Source organism: Orycteropus afer, unplaced genomic scaffold, assembly GCF_000298275.1.
Source record: "Orycteropus afer afer isolate SDZICR_OR568_19922 unplaced genomic scaffold, OryAfe1.0 scaffold00121, whole genome shotgun sequence".
NCBI classification, from domain to species: Eukaryota; Metazoa; Chordata; class Mammalia; order Tubulidentata; family Orycteropodidae; genus Orycteropus; species Orycteropus afer.
Genome location: NW_006921708.1, coordinates 6,278,002 through 6,301,100, shown reverse-complemented (window position 1 = coordinate 6,301,100; position 23,099 = coordinate 6,278,002). Strand labels below are relative to the sequence as shown.

Sequence of the window (23,099 nt, the reverse complement as noted above, 5' to 3'; positions counted from 1 at the left end):
ATAGTACATTCACAGTGTAACCATCACCAGTGTCGTATTCCACAACTTTATTATCTCAAAAGAAAACCCCATACCCATTAACATCACTCCTGATCTCTTCCTTACTCAGGCCCTGGCAACCACTGATCTACTACTTTCTGTCTCTGTGGATTGGCCTGTTCTGGACATGTGATATAAATGGATCACACAATATTTGGCCTCATGGGTCTGACTTCTTTCACTCAGCATAATGCTTTCAAGATTCATCCATGTGGTAGTATGTATCAAGACTACATTTCTCTTTGTAGCTGAATATTCCATCTTATGGATCTACCAAGTTTCGTTTATCCTTTCATCTGTTGATGTACATTGGGATCATTTCCACCTTTTGGCTGTTTTGAATAGGCTGCTATGAGCATTTGTGTGCAAACTTTTATTTGAACATCTATTTTCAGTATATACCTATAAGAGGAATTGCTGGGTTATATGCTAATATTATGTTTAATTTTCTGAGGAACTGCCCTTTCCGATTTTTGAAACTCCACTTTGGTAGCCTCTGTTCTCCAAAGTGGATAGGATTGGGTAGCTCCCAGTGTCTCTGGAATCTCTGGCCTTAGGTGAAATGAAACCAAGTTGGTATGCACAGGGATGATCTCCCAGTAGACAAATGTCCTGGGAAGAATGCCTCTTTGGAACATTGCTACTTTATCCAATCCAAGCATAGATGGTGGTACAATTCCCTATTCATTACAATAGAAGTGGGTATGATAAACCTCTCCATAGTCTCAGGGACTTAAAGCAGCACAGTTTTATTTTTGGTTATATCCCATGCCCATGCCCCTGGCTCAGCCTGTACCTCATCCTGGAATGGGTTTACCCTCTATGCTTCCATGACTATCGGAGCAGGGAGAGGACTGGAAAATCACACACTGGCGTTCACGCCTTCTGCCCAGAAGTGACAGGAGAGGCATTTCCCCTCACAGTCCATTGGTCTTGCCAGCCTATGGTCCCTTCTAACTTCAGAGTGGGAAACACTGCCCTGCCATGAATCCTGATGGTGGACAGCACTAATGACCATTGTAAGACACATTATGGTAAACCATTGTTTAAAGAAAAGGACAGTAAGATCAAGTCATGTGAAAAATAAAAGGTAATAAACAAATAGGAAACTAATTAAAATAAGCAAAAACTAATTGAAGGCCAGGTACTAACATTCTATTGATGGCCCTTTTAATGGCAGGAGTAATGAATGCATGAGAGGAAAAATGATCTTGCCCTTTTGTTTAAAATCTACTCTTTAAGTTATAGTTTGTCTAATTTAAGGATTATGGCTAAAGTTTCTAATATTGAAAGAGTATTCTTCCTTGTTTTTCAGGCATAACAATTCCCATTTAAATAAGTCTTTGGAGGAAATTCTGCCACCCAAACAGGCATGTCAGTGTTTCTCAGTGGAAAGAATTTTCAATTTTGCAATAAAAATAGTAGGATTCCCTTACACTGCCTCTTGTAGTAATTTTGCTGGAGCCTGTCCACCTACTTAGGCTCGTGCTAAGACTCTGGGATCCATGGCTTCAAAAGAGAGGGAGCCTCAGAAGGAGAGTGCCCTTGTCTGGGTAGAGGTTGTTCTTTCTTAGTTTCTTGAATGTGTCAGTTACTCTTCAGGGTAGTAATTTCCTAACATATTATGTTGTAGAGCACTGCATGTCACCTAGTTCTGCAATAATATATTTGATAGATGAAAAGTGCTGGTGAATTAATCCCTATTTCAGTTTATAGGGGGGTGGGGGAAAGGCTCCTTTGAAATCATTTTTTGAAACATTTAAGCTAAGAGGAGTATTTGGGTATTTCATTATCATGCCATCCACTCCCCTTTTACCCTCTCTCTTTAGAAGATATGTGTGCTTTATTTTATAAGCTGAAATCAGGGGCCTCAAACCAACGATGAAGCAGTCTTTGGTAATTTGGTTTTGCTCCTAAGAATGCAAAGGAGTTTCCAGAACCCACTATGTGATTCAGGACTTCAGTCCTTATATCATAGCTCAAAGATAAACACATCAAGAGTGATTTATTTACCTCCTAGTGGCCCACACAGAAAATGAGGGTTTTGTTTTAAATAGATAATGCTCTATGATGTCATTACATCCACTCCTCACTTATTGACATGGTTAGGTTTCAAAGACCAGGTTATTATGTGAAAACTGACGTTATGCAAAAAAAATGGAGGATGACCACATCCAATCACAAAATGCAGGATGAGCAGATCATTACCTAACTGCCAAATTATACTATTACATAACTGCCAAACCAGTGAGAACCATAATCCAGCCAAGGTGACACATAACTTTAACTATCACAGTCATCTTTACTTTCACTTCACACCTTGTTGTTAGTTACTGCCAGACATACAGTGAAAAATAATCAGATCATAGATTTTTAACTATTGTTATAAATGCAAAATAATATCAGGTGTTAATTTCTATGTAGTCTTTAGATCTGAAGTTTGCAACCTGCACATTGGAATCACCTGGGAGCCATAAAATACAGGTGGTGCTGTCCATCTCCAGCTACTCCAGTTTAATTGGTGTGGATTGTGTCCTGGACATCAGAATTTTTAAAAATTCCACTGTGAATCCAAGGTTGAAAACTGCTGTGGTTCTCAAGCTTGGTTGCATGTTGGATGTACTGGGGAGTTTTAAAAAATACTCATGAATGGGTTCCACCCCCCAGCAATTTGTATGTCACAGGGATGGCAATGCTTGAGATCAGGATTCTTAATGTGATTGTAACATGCAGGTAGGCTTGACAACCACCCTTTTAGATTTGTGGTTCTAACTAGGAAAAGTATCTCAGTCACCTGAATAGCAGGTCTTGAAGTTGCAGAGGGCGTGGCCTTTGTCTGCTCACCAAGTCCCCCCAGGTGATTCTGAAGTTAATAGCATTGAGAACCACAGCTTTGGAAGGTGGAGAATAGTGAGGTAAGTTATAGACCAGCTCTTAGGGAGCAAGTGATCTGGTGTGCTGGTCACCGCTATAGGTTTATTTCATCAGGACAGAATGGACCCTGTGGCCTTACCTTGCTGATTCCCTAGTTCTTTATCTTTAAAATGGTAGTTACTAATGGTAACAGAGAGGAACCCTGGTGCCCCAGTGGTTAAAGTGTTTGGTTGCTAACCAAAATGTTGACAGTTCAAATCCACCAGCCTCTCAATGGGAGAAAGATGCAGTGGTGTGCTTCCATAGAGATTTGTAGCCCATCACAGTTACAAAGGAAATCCATACTCAATGCAGAGAATACATGTTGACGGCACAACTCCATGAGTAAGCCCTGTCCAAGGTTTCCTAGAGAAGCTTTCTCGCACTTGCCCCCAGACTAGGGTCTCTGTGAGGAGAGGGCTACCACATAGATTTCTATCCCGTGAGGCAGTTCTACTATATATCATAGGGTATTTATGAGTAGGCAAACCAAATGCCATCGAGTCGGATCCAACTTACAATGATCCCTCCTTGGGTTTCCAAGGCAGTATCACTACGGAAGCAGATTGCTCAACCTTCCTTCCGAGGAGTGGCTGGTGAGTTTGAACTACCAGTCTTCTGATTAGCAGTCAAATGCCTTAGGCACTACACCACCAGAGCTAACCAGAAGGCTGGCTGTACATGGTGCACAATTCTACTTTTACACATATGGCATCACCATGAGCCAAAACTGACTCAACAACAACTGGTTTGGAAGAGATAGTGAGTAGAAGCCTAGGAACACATGTCCCATTTACAGATTTGGGTCTGTAATCCTGGATCTGAGGCATGACTAAGTCATGGCAAGTATCAAGAAGGCAGGAAGTCCATGTGAAAGTATCTGAGTGCTCTGTGCTAGGGCATTATTTGAGGACCTGTGGTATAGGGCCTAAGACATTTGACTGCTAACCAGAAAGCTGGCAGTTCAAGCCCATGGGGCAATCTACTTCCATAGTGATACTGCCTCGGTAACCCAAGGAGGGATCGCGATGAGTCGGATCTGACTCAACTGCACTGAGTTTAAGTCTGAGTTGCTCCTATATCCCTTTGCTGTGCTGCAGCTATTCCAGGCCATATCACAAGACATAGTGGAAAACAACATATTCAGATGACTAGGAGAACTGTGTTCACCCTCTCCTCACAGAGACCCTAGTCTGGGGGCAAGTGTGAGAAAGCATCTCTAGGAAACCTTGGATAGGGCTTACTCATAGAGTTGTGTGCTCAGCATGTATTCTCTGCACTGAGTATGGATTTTCTTTGTAACTCTGATGAGTGGATGAAGCTCTAATTTTTTTCAATAGCTGAGGAAGGGAGGTCTTGGGGTTCAGTCACAGCCAACGGACCTGAGATGGGGCACATCATGGGTGGGAGATGCTCACTCTTTGCCCAGGTTACCTGTCTCACAATTTTCCAGGAGGCCAACCTTGATTTTTTTTTTTTTTGTCTTCACTTTTCTCTTTGTTCTTCTAAGAAGTGAAACTGGCACCATTAGAAGAGTGAAGGTTGAAGGGGGATTGTCCATGGAGCAAAGGCGACACACCCTCAGCATGGTTACAGCCACACTATTTATATAGCAACGAGCAGCCTTGCACAAATATGGCTCAGGTGCAGGGCAAAGTACTTTCTTACTTTCATTCGTCTCCTCCTTTTTTTTTTTTTTTACCCTCTTCCTGGATTTGACTTCTTAACTGAAAAGTAAAGATACAGTCAAAACTAGTTTTATGGAATGACTGTTTTAATGCTGTTCAGAAAATAGATTTTAAATATTTCATTAATGTTACTCATTAAGCATTTCATTATTGAAATTGCCCAATCTAATAACCAACAGCTCATTCTTAGCCGTAATTCTAGGTGGCCTTCAGTTTTCTGTTTGGCACATAGAATGAAATAGTAGTCTGATGAGCCTTCTGCAACTCATGCCTTCTTGCACCATGGATGAGAGGGGAACATCACAGGGAGCAGATAAAGACCCGAAGGACCAAAGCAGCATGGGTCATGTGGTATGGTGGTGTGACGTGACTGGCAGTAGCATAGGATGGCTTGGGAGAGAGCCATTGGATGCAGAGATGCAAGGACAAAAACCAGGGTAAAAAGAAGAGCTGGGACTTATCATTTAATTCAGTACTCATGATTTCATATTAAGTATAGAAGTAGATGGGAGCTCCAGTGGCATAGTGCCTAAGGCATTTGACTGCTAGCCAGAAGGCTGGCGGTTCAAACCCACCAGCCACTCCTCAGAAGATGGGGCAATCTACTTCCATAGAGAGTCTGCCTCAGAAACCCAAGGAAGAGTCACTATGGGTCGGATCCGACTTGACGGCATAAGGTTTTTTCTTTTTTCTCTTAATAGAAGCAATTTGGAGTGCTTGGGTAATACAGATGGTTGATGCACTCAGCTGCTAACTGAAAGGTTGGAAGTTGGAGACTTTGGAAGAAGGGTCTGATAAATCAGCTATTAAACACTGTGGAACACAGTTCTACTCTGACACACATGGGATTGCCATGAGTCAGAGTTGACTCCACAGCAAAATAGAGGTGTGAATACAAGCCTTTAAATTAAACTTGTTGGAAATGATCATGATTTAAAGCTAAGTAAGGAAAAAGCAATTTGAAGGTATAAGTACTTAAAAATGTATAACATTTTAAAAATGTACCTGTGTATGCATTGAAATACAGGAATGTGGTTCTCCCTGAATACTAATGATTGGGGCAAGCTTTTTAACCCTTTCTATTTTTGTCTATTTTCGAAATTTTCTACATTGACTTTGTAATCAATCAGAAAAAAAAATGTAATATTAAAAAAGAAGACTAAATCTATTAATAAGTGGCATTGCAGAGGAAAGGTTTGGGTAGGGAATGTGTTTGTTTTACTAATGGGCTGTGGTATCTTTGGGGGAAAGCCCAGCACAGCCCTCAGGCGCAGGTGGCCCAGGATTCAAGCTTTCACTCCCTCATTTCCTCACCTTTTTAAAGCTCACCAACCTAACAAAGAGGCATTGAGTCCTCATATAGGTCAGGCTCAGGGCTCTACAGTGCTCTTTGAGCCAGTTAAGGCTAATCCTAGTCTTACCAGGCAGGGAAACACAGCTGCTCAGTGTTTGTCCTTTGAGAGGAAACGGAGGGCCCCTCCAGCAGGGATGTGCAGAGATAAGGTGCTTGCAATTCACACAGACCTTCCTGAGAGAGTTAAACAGATCTCAATGAACAGGACACCTAGGAAGCAAACGGAGTGCCTAGGTCAACATCCTTACAGCGACACAGCTCCTCACAGGCCCCTGGGATGGCAGGACTCAGGCAGAAATGCTTTGATTTCTTCTCCTCTGTAAAAATCACAATCTAAATCCTTAGAGTTGCTTTGGTATGAAGATGACCCTTGACCCAAGATTGAAAAAACAATACCTGAGCACTGAAGTCACAAGAGAGTCAAGCATAAAGCATTCTTATCCATGGGAGTGTCTGCTGTGGTTGAGTCCTGACAACTGTTCTGTGAGGTAGCAGAGCCTGTGCACCCCAAGACCCAGCCTAAGGCTCCTGGTGGCCCTAGGCACTTGATGCAGACAGTCCTTGGTTGGGACAGGGAGGTCAGCACAGAAGGCCATGAAGGGGCTGGGGGCTGTCAGCAAGCTCTCACACCAGTCAGGACAGGCAGCTTCCAGGGGAGGCAGAAGAGCTCCCAGTGAAAAAGGAGAGAGGACCTTTGGCATCCCCTCCCTCCCCAGCCCCTGAGAAATAAGTCACAAAGCAACTTCTTTCAGATAGAGCAGCTGTGGTTCTTTCTCATCCTGGTAAAAGGGATAGGATGGAAAATTATCCCAAGGACAGCACAGTGCCAGGGTTTTCTGTTAGGCATCTCCCAAAGGATAGAAGGTCTTGCTTTTACATAGAAAAGAGGTTGTGGAGAAACAGGTCGATACGTTGCAATATAAAAGATGAGCTGCTTCTGTGGTGTTGAAAAAACAAAAAGCAAACTTTCACACAGTGCCTACATTAAGCATTAGCCTGGCACAGCTTGGGGGTTATGCTGCAGCACAGATAAGCATGTGTGTGTGAGAGGGAGAGGAAGATAATCTTACCCTCGACCTCAAGAGGGCACTCTTTGGAATGCTAAACCCAAATCAAACCAAACTCACTGTCATCCAGTGGATTCTGACTCATGGCTAGGTTATCATTATTGAAAAAAGAAGGGAAAAGTGAAATCCTTTTAAAACCTGCAGTGAGAGAGCTGGAACGTGGTCTGGTCCCAGGACTCCTCAGGCCTTTTCTGGTTATACAAGTTATATGTGGTGACGTGGCTTGGCTGTTCCAGGATCTCTATGGTAGGCACAGTGATTATATGGAGGCAGCCTTAGTGGAGTATTCAGGACTTAGCACCAAGAAAGCTGGGTTTGGATTCTGCTTTATCATTTTACTTATCTTGTAAACTTGAGCACATCATGGGTACTAATTTTCAAATTTCTCTGCCTGAAAAAGAGGGTCAGTAACTTCTTCCTTGGTATCATCAGTCTTTATCTAATAATTATATGAGTATACGAAGTAAAAGCTTTTAAATATACTTTTATATTTAAAATATATACTTTTTATATATTTAAATATATACATATATTTTAAAATACATATACTTTTATGGGAGCTCTGGTAGTGTAGTGCCTAAGGCACTTGACTGGTAACCAGAAGGTTGGCAGTTCAAACCCACCAGCCACTCCTCAGAAGGAAGATTGTTCAATCTACTTCCGTAGTGCTACTGCCTCGGAAACCCAAGGAGGGATCTCCATGTGTCAGAGACAACTTGATGGCACATCACAACAGCAACATACTTTTATAATTAAAATGTAAGTACTCATATAAATATAAGCATATATGAGTATAAGCTTTTAAGTAAATTAGAGACAAAATCCTACCTATAAATTAATATACATTATATGAGTCGGGGCCGACTCGACGGCACATAACAACAACAACAACAATACATCTTTTAGCATAATGATACTGAAAGCTACCTTATATATTATTTTCTATATACCTTATGCCACCACTCATCTGTCAGTGTGTCATACTTTGGTGGCTTGCATGTTGCTGTGAGGCTAGAGGCTATGCAACTGATACTTCAAATACCAGCAGGGTCACCCATGGTGGATAGGTTTCAGCAGAGCTTCCAGACAGTGAGAGACTGGGAAGGGGGACGGGGCCATCCACTTCTGAAAAAATCTGTTCACTGATACCTTATAAAGAGCAGTGAAACACTGTCTGACATATTACTGGAACACTTTATGAATAGCCATGAAACGGTGTCTGATACAGTGCCAGAAGGTGAGTCTCTCAGGTTGAAAAAAAAAAAAACGAACTCAGTGTCCAACTCATAGCAACTCCCATTCGGTTTCCAAGGCAGTAAATCTGTAAGGAAGTAGACTGCCCCATCTTCTGTCTGCAGAGCAGCTGGTGGGTTTAAACTGTCAACCTTCTGGTTAGCAGTCAAATGCCTTAGGCACTATGCCACTAAGTGCCTAAGGGGAGAAGAGTACCTTCTCAGGATGGAACCAAACCAAAAAAAAACAAACTCACTGCTGTCTAGTTGGATCTGACTCATAGCAACCCCTCCTTGGGTTTCTGAGGCAGTATCACTTTGGAAGTAGATTGCCCAACCTTCCTTTCAAGGTGGGTTGGAATTGCCAGCCTTCTGGTTACCAGTCAAATGCCTTAGGTGCTATGCCACAAGAGCTCCTTCTCAAAATATGACTTGATAAAGAGCTGTGTCCTCAAAGTAGAATCTACATTAATGATGTGGATGGAATAAAACTTTGGGGCCCTTCATCTGCTGATGAGGCATGATTAAAAATGGAGAGAAATAGCTACAAACATCCATTAATAATTGGAATGTGGAAGGTACTAAGTATGAATCTAGGAAAATTGAAAGTTGTACCGTACCCTGGAGATGGATATCTTTCTTGGTAAAGTACAGGTTCAGAAAAGAAGGGGAAGAACCTTAACAAGATAGATTGACAGAGTTGCTGCAATAATGGGCAGCATTATATATAATGGGCAGAAGATGTGGTTACCAGACATGGCAGATTTATCAGAAAGAATGAAATGTTTATTGATCATGCACAAGAGGTTGGATTTAAATGTGAAACTAAAACTACTGGGAAATTAGATGAGGAAGGTTTTAGGAAAAATTCAGTAATAGGCAGCAAAGAGTATTACAAAATATAAAGTAACTTTATTTAAAAAGATAATCTCTGTCTTTTTCTAATTTTTAAAGCAATATTATTATAGAAAACTTTGGAAAATGTAGACTTTTACAAAAATATTAACAGTGCCTAAAAGAAAGTGAAGATGACTTGAGCACTTACTGATGAAGATCAAAGACTACAGTCTGCAGTATGGATTACACCTCAATATAAAGAAAACAAAAATCCTCACAACTGGACCAATAAGCAGCAGCACAATAAATGGAGAAAAGATTGAAGTTGTCAAAGATTTCATATTACTTGGATCCACAATCAACAAACATCAGTGGTTCACTCTATTATGCATAGGGTCACTGTGCGTCAGAGCCAACTCGATGGCTGGCACCTAACAACAAGAGAACCAGAGAGAATCCATATTAACATTTCAGTTTATTTCCTCATGTTTTAAAGCAAAATAAGTCATGCTTCATACTATATTTTTTTTGTGCATAATGTGTCCACGTCAATAATATGTCCATGCACATAACACACGTAGGAAAATTATGCTCAAGAGGGTTGTGTGGTTTGCAAATAAAAAGTGTGTAATGTGCATATAATTTGTATGAAGATGTGGTACAGATTTTTGTATGCTGCTTTTTTCAGTTAATATTTTAACATATTTGCCCATTTCAGGTCTCATAAAACATGAATTTTACTACATAAATATTTCGTTTTGGGTTCTTGGTCAGTTTTTAACGTATTAATACTTGCTGCAAACTTACTGTGTATAGAGCACTAATTGTTGCTCTGTTATCTCATTCAATCCCCACACAAGCCTGTGATACACTGTCCTCATTTCATACACAAGACACTGGTGAGGACATATCTCTGGTGAGCGCAGAAGCAGAATTCACCCTAGTGGTCTGGTGTGGGCCTGGCTCAATCCCAGCCTGACCCCTGTACTGGACTTGGAGAGACCTTGCCTCTGGTAAAAGGGCCTGTAATCAAAGGCAGCATTAACCAGGTTCAAGTTCTGGGATCCAGGATATGCTATAAATGGGATCTCTCATTGATTTTCTTTGTTTGACTACATAGGTCAAATAACTGTAGGACAGGAAGTACTTTCGCCAGGCTGTTCTGTACTCAGATCATTCTAGAAACTGCTCTGCTAGCTGAGTTCATGCAGCACAGCCTCTTTTCCTGACATCACTTTGTTATTCAAGATAAATCACCATTTATTAGTTTGCCAGGTGAACAGGAGGGATGTACTTTCCTGTTCCCAAATCATATCTCCAAGGAGGCTTAGGAACCATATAAACTCTAACTTCCAGGCTATGAATGGACTGTTGACGTCGTGTAAAAGACAGCTAAATCACCCAGTTCATGATTACAGATAGATCTTTTGGGTAAGATTATTTCTCATGCTGAAATGCTCGTGAGCCTGTCTCATTCTCACAGCAGCCCACCTGTCAGGCAGGTGACAAACTCCATTTTTCAGAGTAGAAATCAGGTGCACTATAACTTACCCAAGGTCACACCCCTCCTCTTTTCCATCACTGTCACCTACATGAGGTTTCTCCCCCTACTTATCTTCTGAAGCTCTCTGCTGTGATTGTGGCACTTTGCTGAAAGGAAGCCAACAGCCTTCTTTTATGGCCTCACACAACCCTATACCTCACACAGCTGTCTCTTAGGGCCACCATAACAAAGTACCAAAATCTGAGTGGTTTCAAGCAACAGAAATTGATTCTTTCATATTTCTGGAGGCCAGAATTCTGAATTCAGGGTGTCAGCAGAGCCATGCTCTCTTTGAAAGCTACTGAGAACAAATCCTTCCTTGTCCCTTCCAGTGTCTGGTGGCACCAGGCGTTTCTTGGCTTGCAGCACTATCTTCCTAATCTCTACTTCCATCTTCACATGACCATCTTCCCTCTGTGACTGCCTGTCTGTGTCTCTTCTCTTTTGTAAGGACACTAGCCATATTGGAGCAGGGTCCACCCAATTCCAATATGACCTTATGTTAACTTAACTAATTGCATCTGCAAAAACCCTATTTCTGAACAAGACTACATTCACAGGTACCAGAGATTAGGACATGGACATGTCTTTTTGGGAGAAATCCATACTTCCTCACTGATAGCTGCACATGCATGAGTGGCAGTTCTGTGATAGTCATGGGGTTGGAGTGGGGCCACTCTCTCAGCCTACAGTACTCATTCTGTGGTGGAGGGAGTGTAAGAGTTATTGTTAGCAGGATTTTCAGATATATGATTTTGTTTAATCTTCACCCCAGTGTCTGGATAGAGAAATGAAGGTATTGCATTGATTTTATGCATGAGAAAACAGAAGCTTAAGGCTCTCATGCAGCTGTTGAGGGCTGGGCATGAGTCTCTGAATGCCATGACTTTTCATATGCTATGAAATGCTGGTACTGTTCTATCTCACCCCTGCCTCCAACCCACCCCCTGGGTGTGCATCTGAGAGCTGATAGATACAGAATTATTTGCAAGGGAACATGAGCCTCCCAAAGAGACCTGAGTTTGGATCTTAGCTAGCTCTGTTTCCTACTATGTGGCATTGAACACACTTTCTCACCTGTGCACACTGTAGGTTCCTCCTGTGTGGAATACAGGGCTGGGCCACCAGAAATCCACACTAGGACATATGGTGCCCTGGAACTTGGAGGATTTCCTGGAAGGGGTTAAAAAATACAGGTTCCAGCCCTGCTCCCCATTTCCTACCCCTATCAAAACAAGGAATTTGATTTGCTCTATAGGGGTGGAGCCTGAGGCATTCTTACATAGGGAAGTTCAGGATAGGTGATCAGTGGTGCTTGGATTAAAGCATTTTCTTCCCTAGGATTTCTCATTGCTATGAGTCTGATGATCCTGATGGAGTGTCACTGAGCTATGCATAAGTCACTGTGGAATGTGTGGTCATGGAGATGCTCCAGCCTCAGCCTCAGGGCAAATGGGCTCATACACTCAGACTGGGAGACACTGAGGCTCTCCCTAGTGTTCATTGGCGATGTGGTCACCCTCCCACACACCCTTTCCCAGGGCTAGGATATGGAGTCCTGTCCTCCAGAAGCTGTTCTGTGAGGTGGAGCCTGTAGGAGTGTAGGTTTCTGGGCTGCTGCACTGTTGCCTCCCACTCCTGGCTGCCATCCCAACTGGAAGTACACATCTGTGTAGACCAGACACTCTGTCTCCCAGTAACCTATGAAGGGTTTACTAGAACATCAGGTTTTAATTATGTGTTTTCAAGGTCAACTGAAGCCAGTTTGTTCTCTCTTCTGATATGTTCTGTAGGGGATGACCCCCTGGGTGGAAGACTGCGGAAGCTGAGCCTTGGGCAGTATGATAATGATGCTGGTGGGCAGTCGTCCTTCCCCAAATGCAGCTGGGGAAAGACCACCACTATGGACCAAGATCCAAGTCTGAAATCTTTCCTTGCTTCAGTGGACACCAAAGAGGTAGATATCAGGGCCTTGAGAATCTGAGTTAGCCACTTCCCAGATCCCAATGATGTTCATGTTGCAGACCTCAGAGTGAATGGGACAATGCTGAGTCTGGAAGTTTAATGAATCTACCATCATTTTCCTTCCTGTTCTGTACCCCAAAGATAGCTGTGGCATGGGGGCCAAATACTCAGGTCACATGAGCCTCTATTCTTCTCCATTGAATGGGGATACTAGTGCAAATCATATAAAATGTTATCATATTACAGATAATAAAAGCAAAGGCCTGACCTTGGTTGGAGCTCAGTGAGTAGACCGAATAGCATGGACAAACAGAGACTCTTTGAGGTCATCACCTGGCGTTCCAAGTCCTTTATCCAAGTCCTTCATGGAGCCCAGGGAAGGATGCAGGAAAAGTGCATGTCAGAGTGTGTTTGTTACTCTGCATAAGATCAACAGAAGAAAGGTGTGCTCTTCTGGGTAGTTGAGGTTTTCACAGAATTTAAATAAGACAGGTTGAACAAGTTAGAGCTCACAGAATAGATATGAAAAGAAAGTCACTTATAGTTTTGACACACACACACACCAAAAAAAAGAGGAAAAAAAAAAAAAAAAGGGTAAATGTTTTGGAATATTTCTTTCCAGTCCTTTTTCTATATCTGTGTTTTTAATTGAGTACATATTTTTATGTACCTGTGAACATACCGTGGTAAAAATTACTTTATCCTACTATTTTCATTTTATGCTGTAATGCCCATTTTTCCTTACTGTTAAAGACTCTCTATAAACTTCATTTATTAGCTATATAATATTTTACTAAAAGAATATATGAAATATGTATATATTCCTTTCTATTGAACACTAATGTCCCTAGGTAGTACAAACAGCTTGCTATCAACTACCAACCTAAAGGGTGGTGGTTCAAATCCATCCAGGGGTACTGGAGAAAAGGCAAGTGATCTGCTTCTGTAAAGATTATAGCCAATAAAACCCTATGGAGCAGTAGTACTCGGTAACAATGAGGTTGCCATGAGTCAAAATCAACTAACAGTAAATAAAAACAACTGTTGAACATTTAATTTTTTCCCCAATTTTCCATGGCTGGAGCAGAGTCTCATTTCTGGGGTTGCATGTCTAGAAGTTGGCTTTTCATCACCACTCTTAGACAAGGGCTTGGCTCAGGGGCCAGTCTAGGGGAACCCACAGCTGTTTGGAGGTGACATCCTTCTGATAGTCCCTACTTAAATTTTTCTACCTTGTCCCAATATCAGACAGTGATCACCAGTTACCCTTCAGATATTGATGTGATCGATGGCAGGATCTTCTCTCCAGCCAAAAATGGCAGTGAGCCAGCCTCTTCAACACCAGCATTTCCGGTGTCACCAGAAACACCATATGGTAAGAAAAAAGTATAACAAGCTAAACACTAAGCCAATAATCTCCCACCTTTAAGGAAGCACATTACAACAGGTCATTTGTTATGCTTTTTTTTTCAGTGAAGACCCCTCCCCACTATCCTCAGTACAACCCCTCGGAGCCACAGACAAGCAGTCCAGCCACTCTATACAAAGGAGAACATGGTAAGAAATTCACCCACCTCTGATATGTTGTAAGAAATGACAACTTACTTGGGTTTGGGTACCATTGTACATAGCTGCCATCTTTACAAATGTGTCCTCTTAAGCAGAAATATTTCAATTTTCATCAGATCTCTAAGCCTTGGTGAGGATGGGACTTGTAAGGAGAGGTGTAGGAATACATTTATGAAGCCCACTGGGGGTTCAGCAGCATGCCGTTGACTCTGTCTGCAGTCCTGGAGAGGACCATTTTTGTTAGACGCTTTCCAAATGCCTACCGGGATCTGTATTAATAGGAAGGGTCAATAGGCCTGCCAAAAGTTTAGCATTAGGGCTTCTAACTCCTTGTGGCATTATGGCCAATCTGGAATAGAAAGAAAGAAAGTAGAGCACCCCTCCCACACAGAGAGTGTGGGTCCCAGCAGTGACATGCTGCATGAACAACCCCAGACCTCGTTCCATGGCTGCACCCTCACCCAGAACTGGTGAGAGCCCCCGATTGCTCCATGCCATGGCCATGCCTTCCAAAGCAGTTTCTGTAATCCATGTTGCTGCATCACTTGAGATCATGTTCAGTACACTGCATTGCATATGTCTGCAAAGTCGTCAAGTTTGCCCCTACACAGCTTGTGCAGGGGAGATTTGCAGTGGGGCATGATGACCAGGGTGATGACTAAGCACGTCTTCCCATTGGAGGGCTTTTACTTCTTGTCTTGAGGTTCTAGAATGGGGATGAGATTGGGCAGATGGAAAGGGGATGTACCCTAAAACTATATGTACATTCTAAACTCTTTTCCAGAATTTTAGATTTTTTGTACCTCTGCTTTTCTGCCCTAGTAAAAGGAATGGAGAGTTCTCTGTTAATCATTATTGGACTTATTTCTTGAGAATGGGAGACTTACAGTAAGTTTTCTTTAAATCCTACCTCTTGCTCAAGGATTGGTTGTAATAATGGCAGCTAGTTCCATTTTCCTTGAATCTTCAGAGAAGACTAAGTCTATGTATTAATTAATAGAAAGGCTATTTTTCTGCTACATTTCTTGTATGGTTTTGGACCTTTAATGCTTTTCTTTTTACACCAAATAACCAGTTACCATTGATTCAATTCTGACTCATGGTGACCCCATGTGTGTGACAGTAGAACCGCACTCTGTAGTGTTTTCAGTGGCTGATTTTTTAGAAGTAGATCACCAGGCTTTTCTTCCTACACACCACTGAGTAGTGTCAAACCACTGAAATTTTCATTACCTGTTTGCACAGCCAGGGTCTCCTTTCTCTATATGCAGTGTATAGCTATTAAGCTAGCCATAATTCTTAAAAGATATGACTGAAATTTAGGGTGGAAAAATTGTATTCAGTGTGGTTGCATTTTTATTTATGTACTCTATGCACAATATATCAGAATTGCATATGTTCAACTGTAATAGATTCATATATATGTGTTGTTCTTAGTTGCCATCAAGAAGAGTCCAAATCATCGCAACTCCATGTGTGCAGAGTAGAACTGCTTTTCCATCTCTGTCCAGCCCCATTCTTCCTCATTGACTTAATCACACTTGAATCTCTGCTGGCTCTTAAATTGAGCATTTTTGATGGACTAGCACTGAGCCCTTGTGACTTGAAATTCAGGTATCTCTCCCAACACCAATAATACATTCATTAGAAATACACTACAATAAGCAACAGATGGTGGATGATATATATAGGAAAGAAAATATCAGAGAAAATTTTGAAACTCACTAACAGCTCATGACAAAAGGCTTCAAAATCATTATATTGAGCATCAAAAGAATACTGAGTCTTTTTTAAACTTGAGAAAGACCTAGGAAACTGGAATGAAGGTGATATATTCAACCTGGAGTGCTCACTAATTTAGCAAATACATGTCAATGTGATTCTCTTAGCTGCAAGGTTGCGTGGGGCAGATGTGGACTAATATGTTCTGTGCCTCAGACCACCAGGCCAATTAAGACCACTATTGCTAATAGGTATAATTGTAGGACTTCACATGCCCAATATGTGAGAATTTTAATTCTCCAACATACCTAAGTACCTTCCATGTGCAAAGTATCCACGTGGAGAAATACTCAGAGGGCCTGCTTTTAAATCTAGGCCCAATCATTCAATAACTGTATGACTATGTACTTTTTTGACCTCATTGAACCTCTGTTTCTTCATCTACAAAAAATAAACAATAATACCTACCATGTACAACTATTGGGCAGTTCAGACATAGTATCCATTAGGCATAAATGGATAATAATGCCTGGTCATGTATGTCTTAGAGCTAGATAATAAACTGTATATAAATTGTGGTAGTTAAGGTTGTGTGTCAACTTGGCTGGGCCATGACTTTGAGTAGCTTGGCAGCTGGATGCAGTTATTCCCCATGATGACATTGGGTATGATGTAATCAATTCCATGGTGGGATCTGCTGTGAGCAGCTAAGTAGTTGCCTTCAGGGTATGGCCTACTTCCAGTATATAAGGAGAAGCTTTGAGAAAGTTCTCTAGCTTTTGGCACATTTTGATCCTGCATTTGGCCAAGTCTTCATAACCCATGGCCTGCTATGTTGCATGCCAATCTTGGGATTGTTCCATGACTTGAGCTAGTGGCTGACTTGAGCTAGTGGCTTTAATAGCCTGCTGTATTACCTACTGATCTTGGGACTGTGCCATTTTACCAGCCGACCATGGGTTTGTCAGCCTCAGCAGCCAGCAGCTGCCTGAGTTAGGAGATACCTGTAGCTACAGTGGTCCTGGAATAAGAGGCAGAACTGAAGCCCAAGGTCAAGGGGCCTTTACCCAGCCCCTAGAGCCAGCACTCAGAATTTAGAATTCTAGCCCCCTAAACTATAAGAGAATAAATTCCTGTTTATTAATGCCATCCACTGTGGTATGTCTGTTATAGCAGCACTAGAGGACTAAGACAGAATTTAAATTATGTGTTCTAAAATACCATTAGGGCAGGGCCTTCTACTTCTTAGAAGTAGGAATATACATACTTCTCACTATTTCTCCTATTAATTACAGCTAAAAACCCTGATCATTATATATAAAACTAAATAAGAAAACTCGGAAAAGTAGAAAGAAGCATATAGCTAGGCACCTTGAGGCCTGATGTAGACCACATCCTCCCTTGGCCATTAAACAAACCTCAGAAATTTAAAAAGAATTGAAACCATAGGGAGTATGGTCTCTACCCACAATGGAATCAAACCAAATAACAGAAAATAACTGAAAGGTAACAGGAAAATCTGCAAACATTTAGAAAATAAAATAATCCAGGGGTCAGAAAGAAATCAAGATATACATTGAACTGAATGAAAATGAAAATACATCAAAATTAATGAGACACACTAAAATAGTGCAGAGAAGAATATTTTTAACAGTAAATACATAACTAGAAAAGAGGAAAAATTGTCAATTGAGTAATCTAAACTCCCACCTCAAGAACCTAGTAAAAGAAGAGAAAAATATATCCAAAGGAAACAGAAGGAAGGAAATAATAAAGAGCAGAAGTAAATGAAATTGAAGATTGAAAAGCAATAGAGAACATAAATAAAATAAACAGCTGTTTCTTTGAAACATTCGATAAAATTGACAAACTCAAATAAGACTGACAAAAAGAGAAGAGACACAAATTACCAATATCAAGATGAAACAAGAGCTATCATTAAAGACCCTGTGGATATCAAAAGAATAATAAGAATAACCCATTAAATGGGGAAGAGATAGTCTCTTCAACAAATGGTGCTGGCAAAAGTGGATATCCATTTGCAGAAAAAAAATGAAAGAAGGTCCATAACTCACACCATATACAAAAACAAACTCAAGATAGATCAAAGACCCAAACATAAAAGCTAAAACTATAAAGTTCATCAAAGATAAAATAGGGGCAAACTTAGGGACCCTAATTTGTGGTATAAATAGACTATCAAGCAGAACTCAAAATGTACAAACAGCAGATGAGAAACTAGATAGATGATTGGGACCTGGTAAAAACTAAATTTTTACAAGCATCAAAAGACTTCTCCAAAAGAGTAAAAAGAGAACCTAAACACTGGGGAAAAAAAAAATATTTGGCAATGACATGTCTGACAAGGGACTTATCTCTAAAGTTTATGGAAAACTTCAACCACTCAACATTAAAAAGACAATCCAATTCAAAAATGGGGAAAGGATGTGAACAGACACTTCATCAAAGAAGATATTCAGGCAGCCAACAAACACATGAAGAAATGCTTGCAATCATTAACCATTAGAGAGATGCAAATCAAAACAACAATGAGATACCATTTCATTCCAGCAATAATAGCAAAGTTCAACAGGACAGAAAACAACAAATGCTGGCATGGGTGTGGAAAGATTGGAACTCTCGAACACTGCTGGTGGGACTACAAAATGGTCCGACACTATGGAAAAATATGGTGCTTCCTTAAAAAGTTGGAAATAGAAATACCATTTGATCCAGCAACCCCATTACTAGGAATGTATCATAAAGAGATGAGACCTGAGACACAAATAGATATATGCACACCTATGTTCACTGAAGCACTACTTACAATAGCAAAGACATGGAAACAACCTAAGTGCCCATCAACAGATTAATGGATAACCAAACTATCATACATTCACACAATGGATACTATGCAACATTAAAAAATAATGAGGAATCAGCAAATCACCTCTTAACATGGATGAATTTGGAGGATATGCTGAGTGAAATAAGTCAATCACAGAAGGACAAATACTGTATGAGCCCATTATTGTAAAATGTCAAGAAAGATTTACACAGGCAAGGAGATTTTCTTTGTTGGTTACCAGGGATGGGAGAGGAAGAAAAGGAGGGAGAAAACTGATGGACAATTAAGACTGTTTTTATATGGGTGAAGGTATTTGAAAAATAATAGAAAAACAAGATTAGCCATTAGTTGATATTTTTTGAAGCTAGGTTATGGGAACATGGGGGTTCATTGTACTGATCTTTGTTTCTGTTTGAAATGTTTTAAAATACATTTTCTTAATAAATTGGAAAAAATAATAATAAAGGAATACTACAACTCTACAAATGTGTATTTGACATTCTTTGATAAATATAACCTGTCACAACTCATCCATAATGATAGGCATTTGACTGCTAACCAAAAGGTTGGCAGTTCAAATCCACTAGCCACTCTGTGGAAGGAAGACTGGGCAATCTACTTCCATAAAGATTTACCATCTTGGAAACCCAAAGGGGGTTGCTACGAGTTGGAATTGACTCAGTGGCAGTGAGTGTGTTTGTTTGTTTGTTTTAATAACTATTAAGGAAATTGAATTTGTAATTTTAAAACTCCCAAAATAGAAGTTTCCAGACCCATGTGGTTGCACTGAAATGGAGAATTCCTCCAAATGCTTAAAGAACAATTAAAACTTGTGAGCCATTTAGCCTTTGTTCTTGGTTTTTTCAAGCATACCAACAACTGAGGCTAATGAATGGGGGATGACCAGACCAAGAGGATCACCTGGGGGCCAGTCCTATACCTCACAAATCATGCTGTGTTCTATCATGGCCATATAGTACAGCCAATAAGAGCCCCAAGCATAGATAGATCTTTCTAGTGGGTGAGCATGCATAGGAGAGGGTAGTACATCCCTCTCTGAGAAAAGGAAGCTTTGCATTGTGACCCTCTCCAACATCTCACACTATGAGTCTCTTCCTTTGTATCATTTTGGTTACAACCAATCTATAGTAATTATGATTTATTCTCTTTGAATTTTGTTGTTGTTCTAACAAATTAATGAATCCACAGGAACAGTGAGAACTAGCAGAGGAGCTGCCTGTTTGTCAGTCTGAAAGAAGGTGTCCTTCTAATGTGTGAGCTCTGATCCAGCTCTGTGTAGCTGGGACTGAGAGAGAGTGGGCAACATGAAGGTCTGATAGGAAGGATAGAGAAGTGGAAAGATGAGTACTGAATCCATTTCCATACTTCATAAATATGATTCATACTTATCCTTATACAGTTACCAGTGAAGTTAGGATGTGCCCATTGTGCCCCCTGTTTAATGCAATACCAAGTCTGCATCATTCCTTCCAGAAAATAGAAGACTAGTGAGCACATCAAGTTAATTTTATGACGGTAGTATTACCCTGATACCAAAATTAGACAAAGACAAACAACAGAAAAGGAAGTCACAGACAAATATCCTTCATAGATATAGGCACAAAAATCCTTAACAAAATGTTAGCAAATAGAATTCAGCAATATATAAAAGAATTGCACAACTTGACTTAGTGAGATTTAATCCATGGATGGAAGGTTGGCTCAACATTTGAAAATCCATCAATATAATCCAGTCTATTAACAGGCTAAAGAAAACAAATCATATCGACCCAGAAAAAAAAAAAAAAAAAGCAATTGACAAAATTCAATACTCATTCATGATTTAAAACTCTCAGCAAAATAAGAATAGAAGAAAACTCCCTCAACCTAAAAAAACAAAAAAGTATTTTCCAAAAGCCTACATCTACATCATTCTGATTCAACATAGTGCTGGAAGCTCTAACAGCTCAATAAGGCAAGAAAAAGAAATAAAAGACAAAACAAATTGAAAAAAAAGAAATAACACTGTCCCTATTTGCAGATGACCCAATTATGTGGAAAGTCTTAAGGGATCTACTGTGAAAACTAGAACGTAAGTAAATTCAGGTTAACATACAAAAATCAATTGTTAATTCTGTATACTAGCAGTGAACATGTGGAAACCAAAATTTGAAATATACCATGTATAATTTCTCAAAAAAAAAACTCTTAGAACCACTAGGTACAGAGATAAAATTCAAGCAAAACCTTGAGGGAGGACTCCATGTCTGGTGTCTGTTCTTCCTACCTAATTATATGTCATTATCATGAATTAAGATAATTACTGATTAACAAATGATAATTTCACATTTGCCGATATTTATTGGTTTGAGCACTAGACTTTGTAAGGAAGAAAAACAGTTCTATATTCACATAAATTTAAAAAACAATATTTCTCCTCTGCAGCATTTCAGTGAAAGTTAGTGAAGCCCTAGAAATCCTATAGTTTATATACTTACCAAAGTTCCTTTAGACAGGCATTTTGTAAATGTATTTAATACAAAAATTGCTTTATACCTGTTCACTTTCTATGGCCCTAGATTTTCACAGATTATAACTGAAACAATAATGCTCAAATTCAAGCTTGGTGAAAATTAATTGTATGATGATGCAAAAAACAAAAACTCTACTCTTTTCCAGGTGAGCAAACAGGCACATGTCTACCCAGTTGATCTTAGTATTCTTTTGGGAACCCTTGGGTGGTACAGATGGTTAATGCACTTGGCTGTTAGCTAAAAGAATTCAGAGTTCAAGTTCACCCAGAGGTACCTTGGAAGAAAGGTCTGGAGATGTACTTCTGAGGAGTCATCCATTGTAAACCATATGGAACACAGTTCTATTCTGACACACATGGAGTCGCCATGAGTTGGTATCAACTAGATGGTAACTGGTTTGTTTTGTTTTGATTTTGAGCACTACATGGGTTCCTGGTTCTGACACTAGAATCCAAGACAAGCTTCTTAACTTCCTAGAAATTCTTTTCCCTGCTGTGTAAAAGGGGAAATAATTGTTCCTTTACCCATTCAGAAGTTAAAAGGCTGGTGTAAGGCAGTGGGCAGGAAAGAGCTTTGTAAACTGTGCTTATGCCATCTATTTACCATTCATCCATCAAACGTGTATGTTCTAGGAACATGGCAAATTCAGAAAGAAAGCTCAGATATATACAAGTGTGTTAGGGGCTAAAATATAGGTATTGCTACAGCTGATCCCCTTGTAATGGACCCTCCTTGGAAAACATTTTCTGTTTTGATCTCTTCTCAACAGTATAAAAAAATTCAAACTATATCTATATCCCCCCCTTTTTTTTTTCTGTTTGGTTATTAGATAACCAGTCATGAAGAAAAGAGGCTAAACTTACTAAATAAATATTTTTGCACTTTGACATCAAAATATTTTGAAAGATTTCAGGAATCCCAGCATTTAGATTCTCGTTTTGTTGCCACGTGTAAATAGACTTTGCTATAGCAAAATCCTGGTGTCAGTCCTGCTGTCCTAAGCACCTGTTGATGGAGAGAGGTCTAGATGGACCTGGCAAAGTATTTAGTGGTAACTCTCACTAGCAGCTGCCCACCTCTTGTCAAATGGTGGGTGCCCACATATCTCAGCTCTGACACCTTTGTGATCATTGGCAAGTTTAGTGACCTATCTGAGTCCTGGTTTCATGTCCTATAAGATAAAATGAATAATTGCTACCACACATGGTTACTTGACCCAGAACCTATAGACATTCAGTAAATGTCAGATTCTAGTACTATTACGGAAATAAGTAAAATAAAAAACCTCACTGCCATTGAGTCAATTCAACTCATAGTGACTCTTCCTTGGGTTTCTAAGGCAGTATCTCTGTGGAAGTAGATTGCCCATTCTTCCTTCCGAGGAGGGGCTGGTGGGTTTGAACCACCAGCCTTCTGGTCAGCAGTCAGATGCTTTAGGCACTACACCACCAGAGTTCCTCTAGTATTATTATTAGGAGAACATTAATAGTAAAGCAAAGAGGCAGTGTCCTAAGTGAGAGAAACCAGTGATAGTCGCTGTAACTATAGGAAGCAGTATGGAATATGATTATGGTGCTTGGCCTGTGGTGCCCTGGATACCAGATGTGCCTCCTTTCCCCAGATGTATGTTCCTGTTGTGTGAGCTTGTGCCTAGAACACTGATCTTAAGTTACAACACCACTCTAGGACACTAGCTGATATTTAAATATTTATTAATATAATATTTAATTATGAATTCAAATATTGTTTAATTCTCCCAGGATTGTGTTGTAAGAGGATGTGATAACA

At 40.3% G+C, this 23,099-nt stretch overlaps 1 protein-coding gene across 1 annotated transcript in view; it reads left to right on the top strand.

The window, feature by feature from the left end:
- The window catches only part of TNS3 (tensin 3), a 290,262-nt gene that overhangs the window by 124,860 nt on the left and 142,303 nt on the right, over positions 1-23,099 (top strand). The window contains exons 13-15 of the mRNA XM_042781438.1: positions 12,467-12,630; positions 13,887-14,013; positions 14,112-14,195. Of these exons, the coding sequence (XP_042637372.1) occupies positions 12,467-12,630; positions 13,887-14,013; positions 14,112-14,195 (375 nt within the window). The remainder of the gene's footprint in view (positions 1-12,466; positions 12,631-13,886; positions 14,014-14,111; positions 14,196-23,099) is intronic.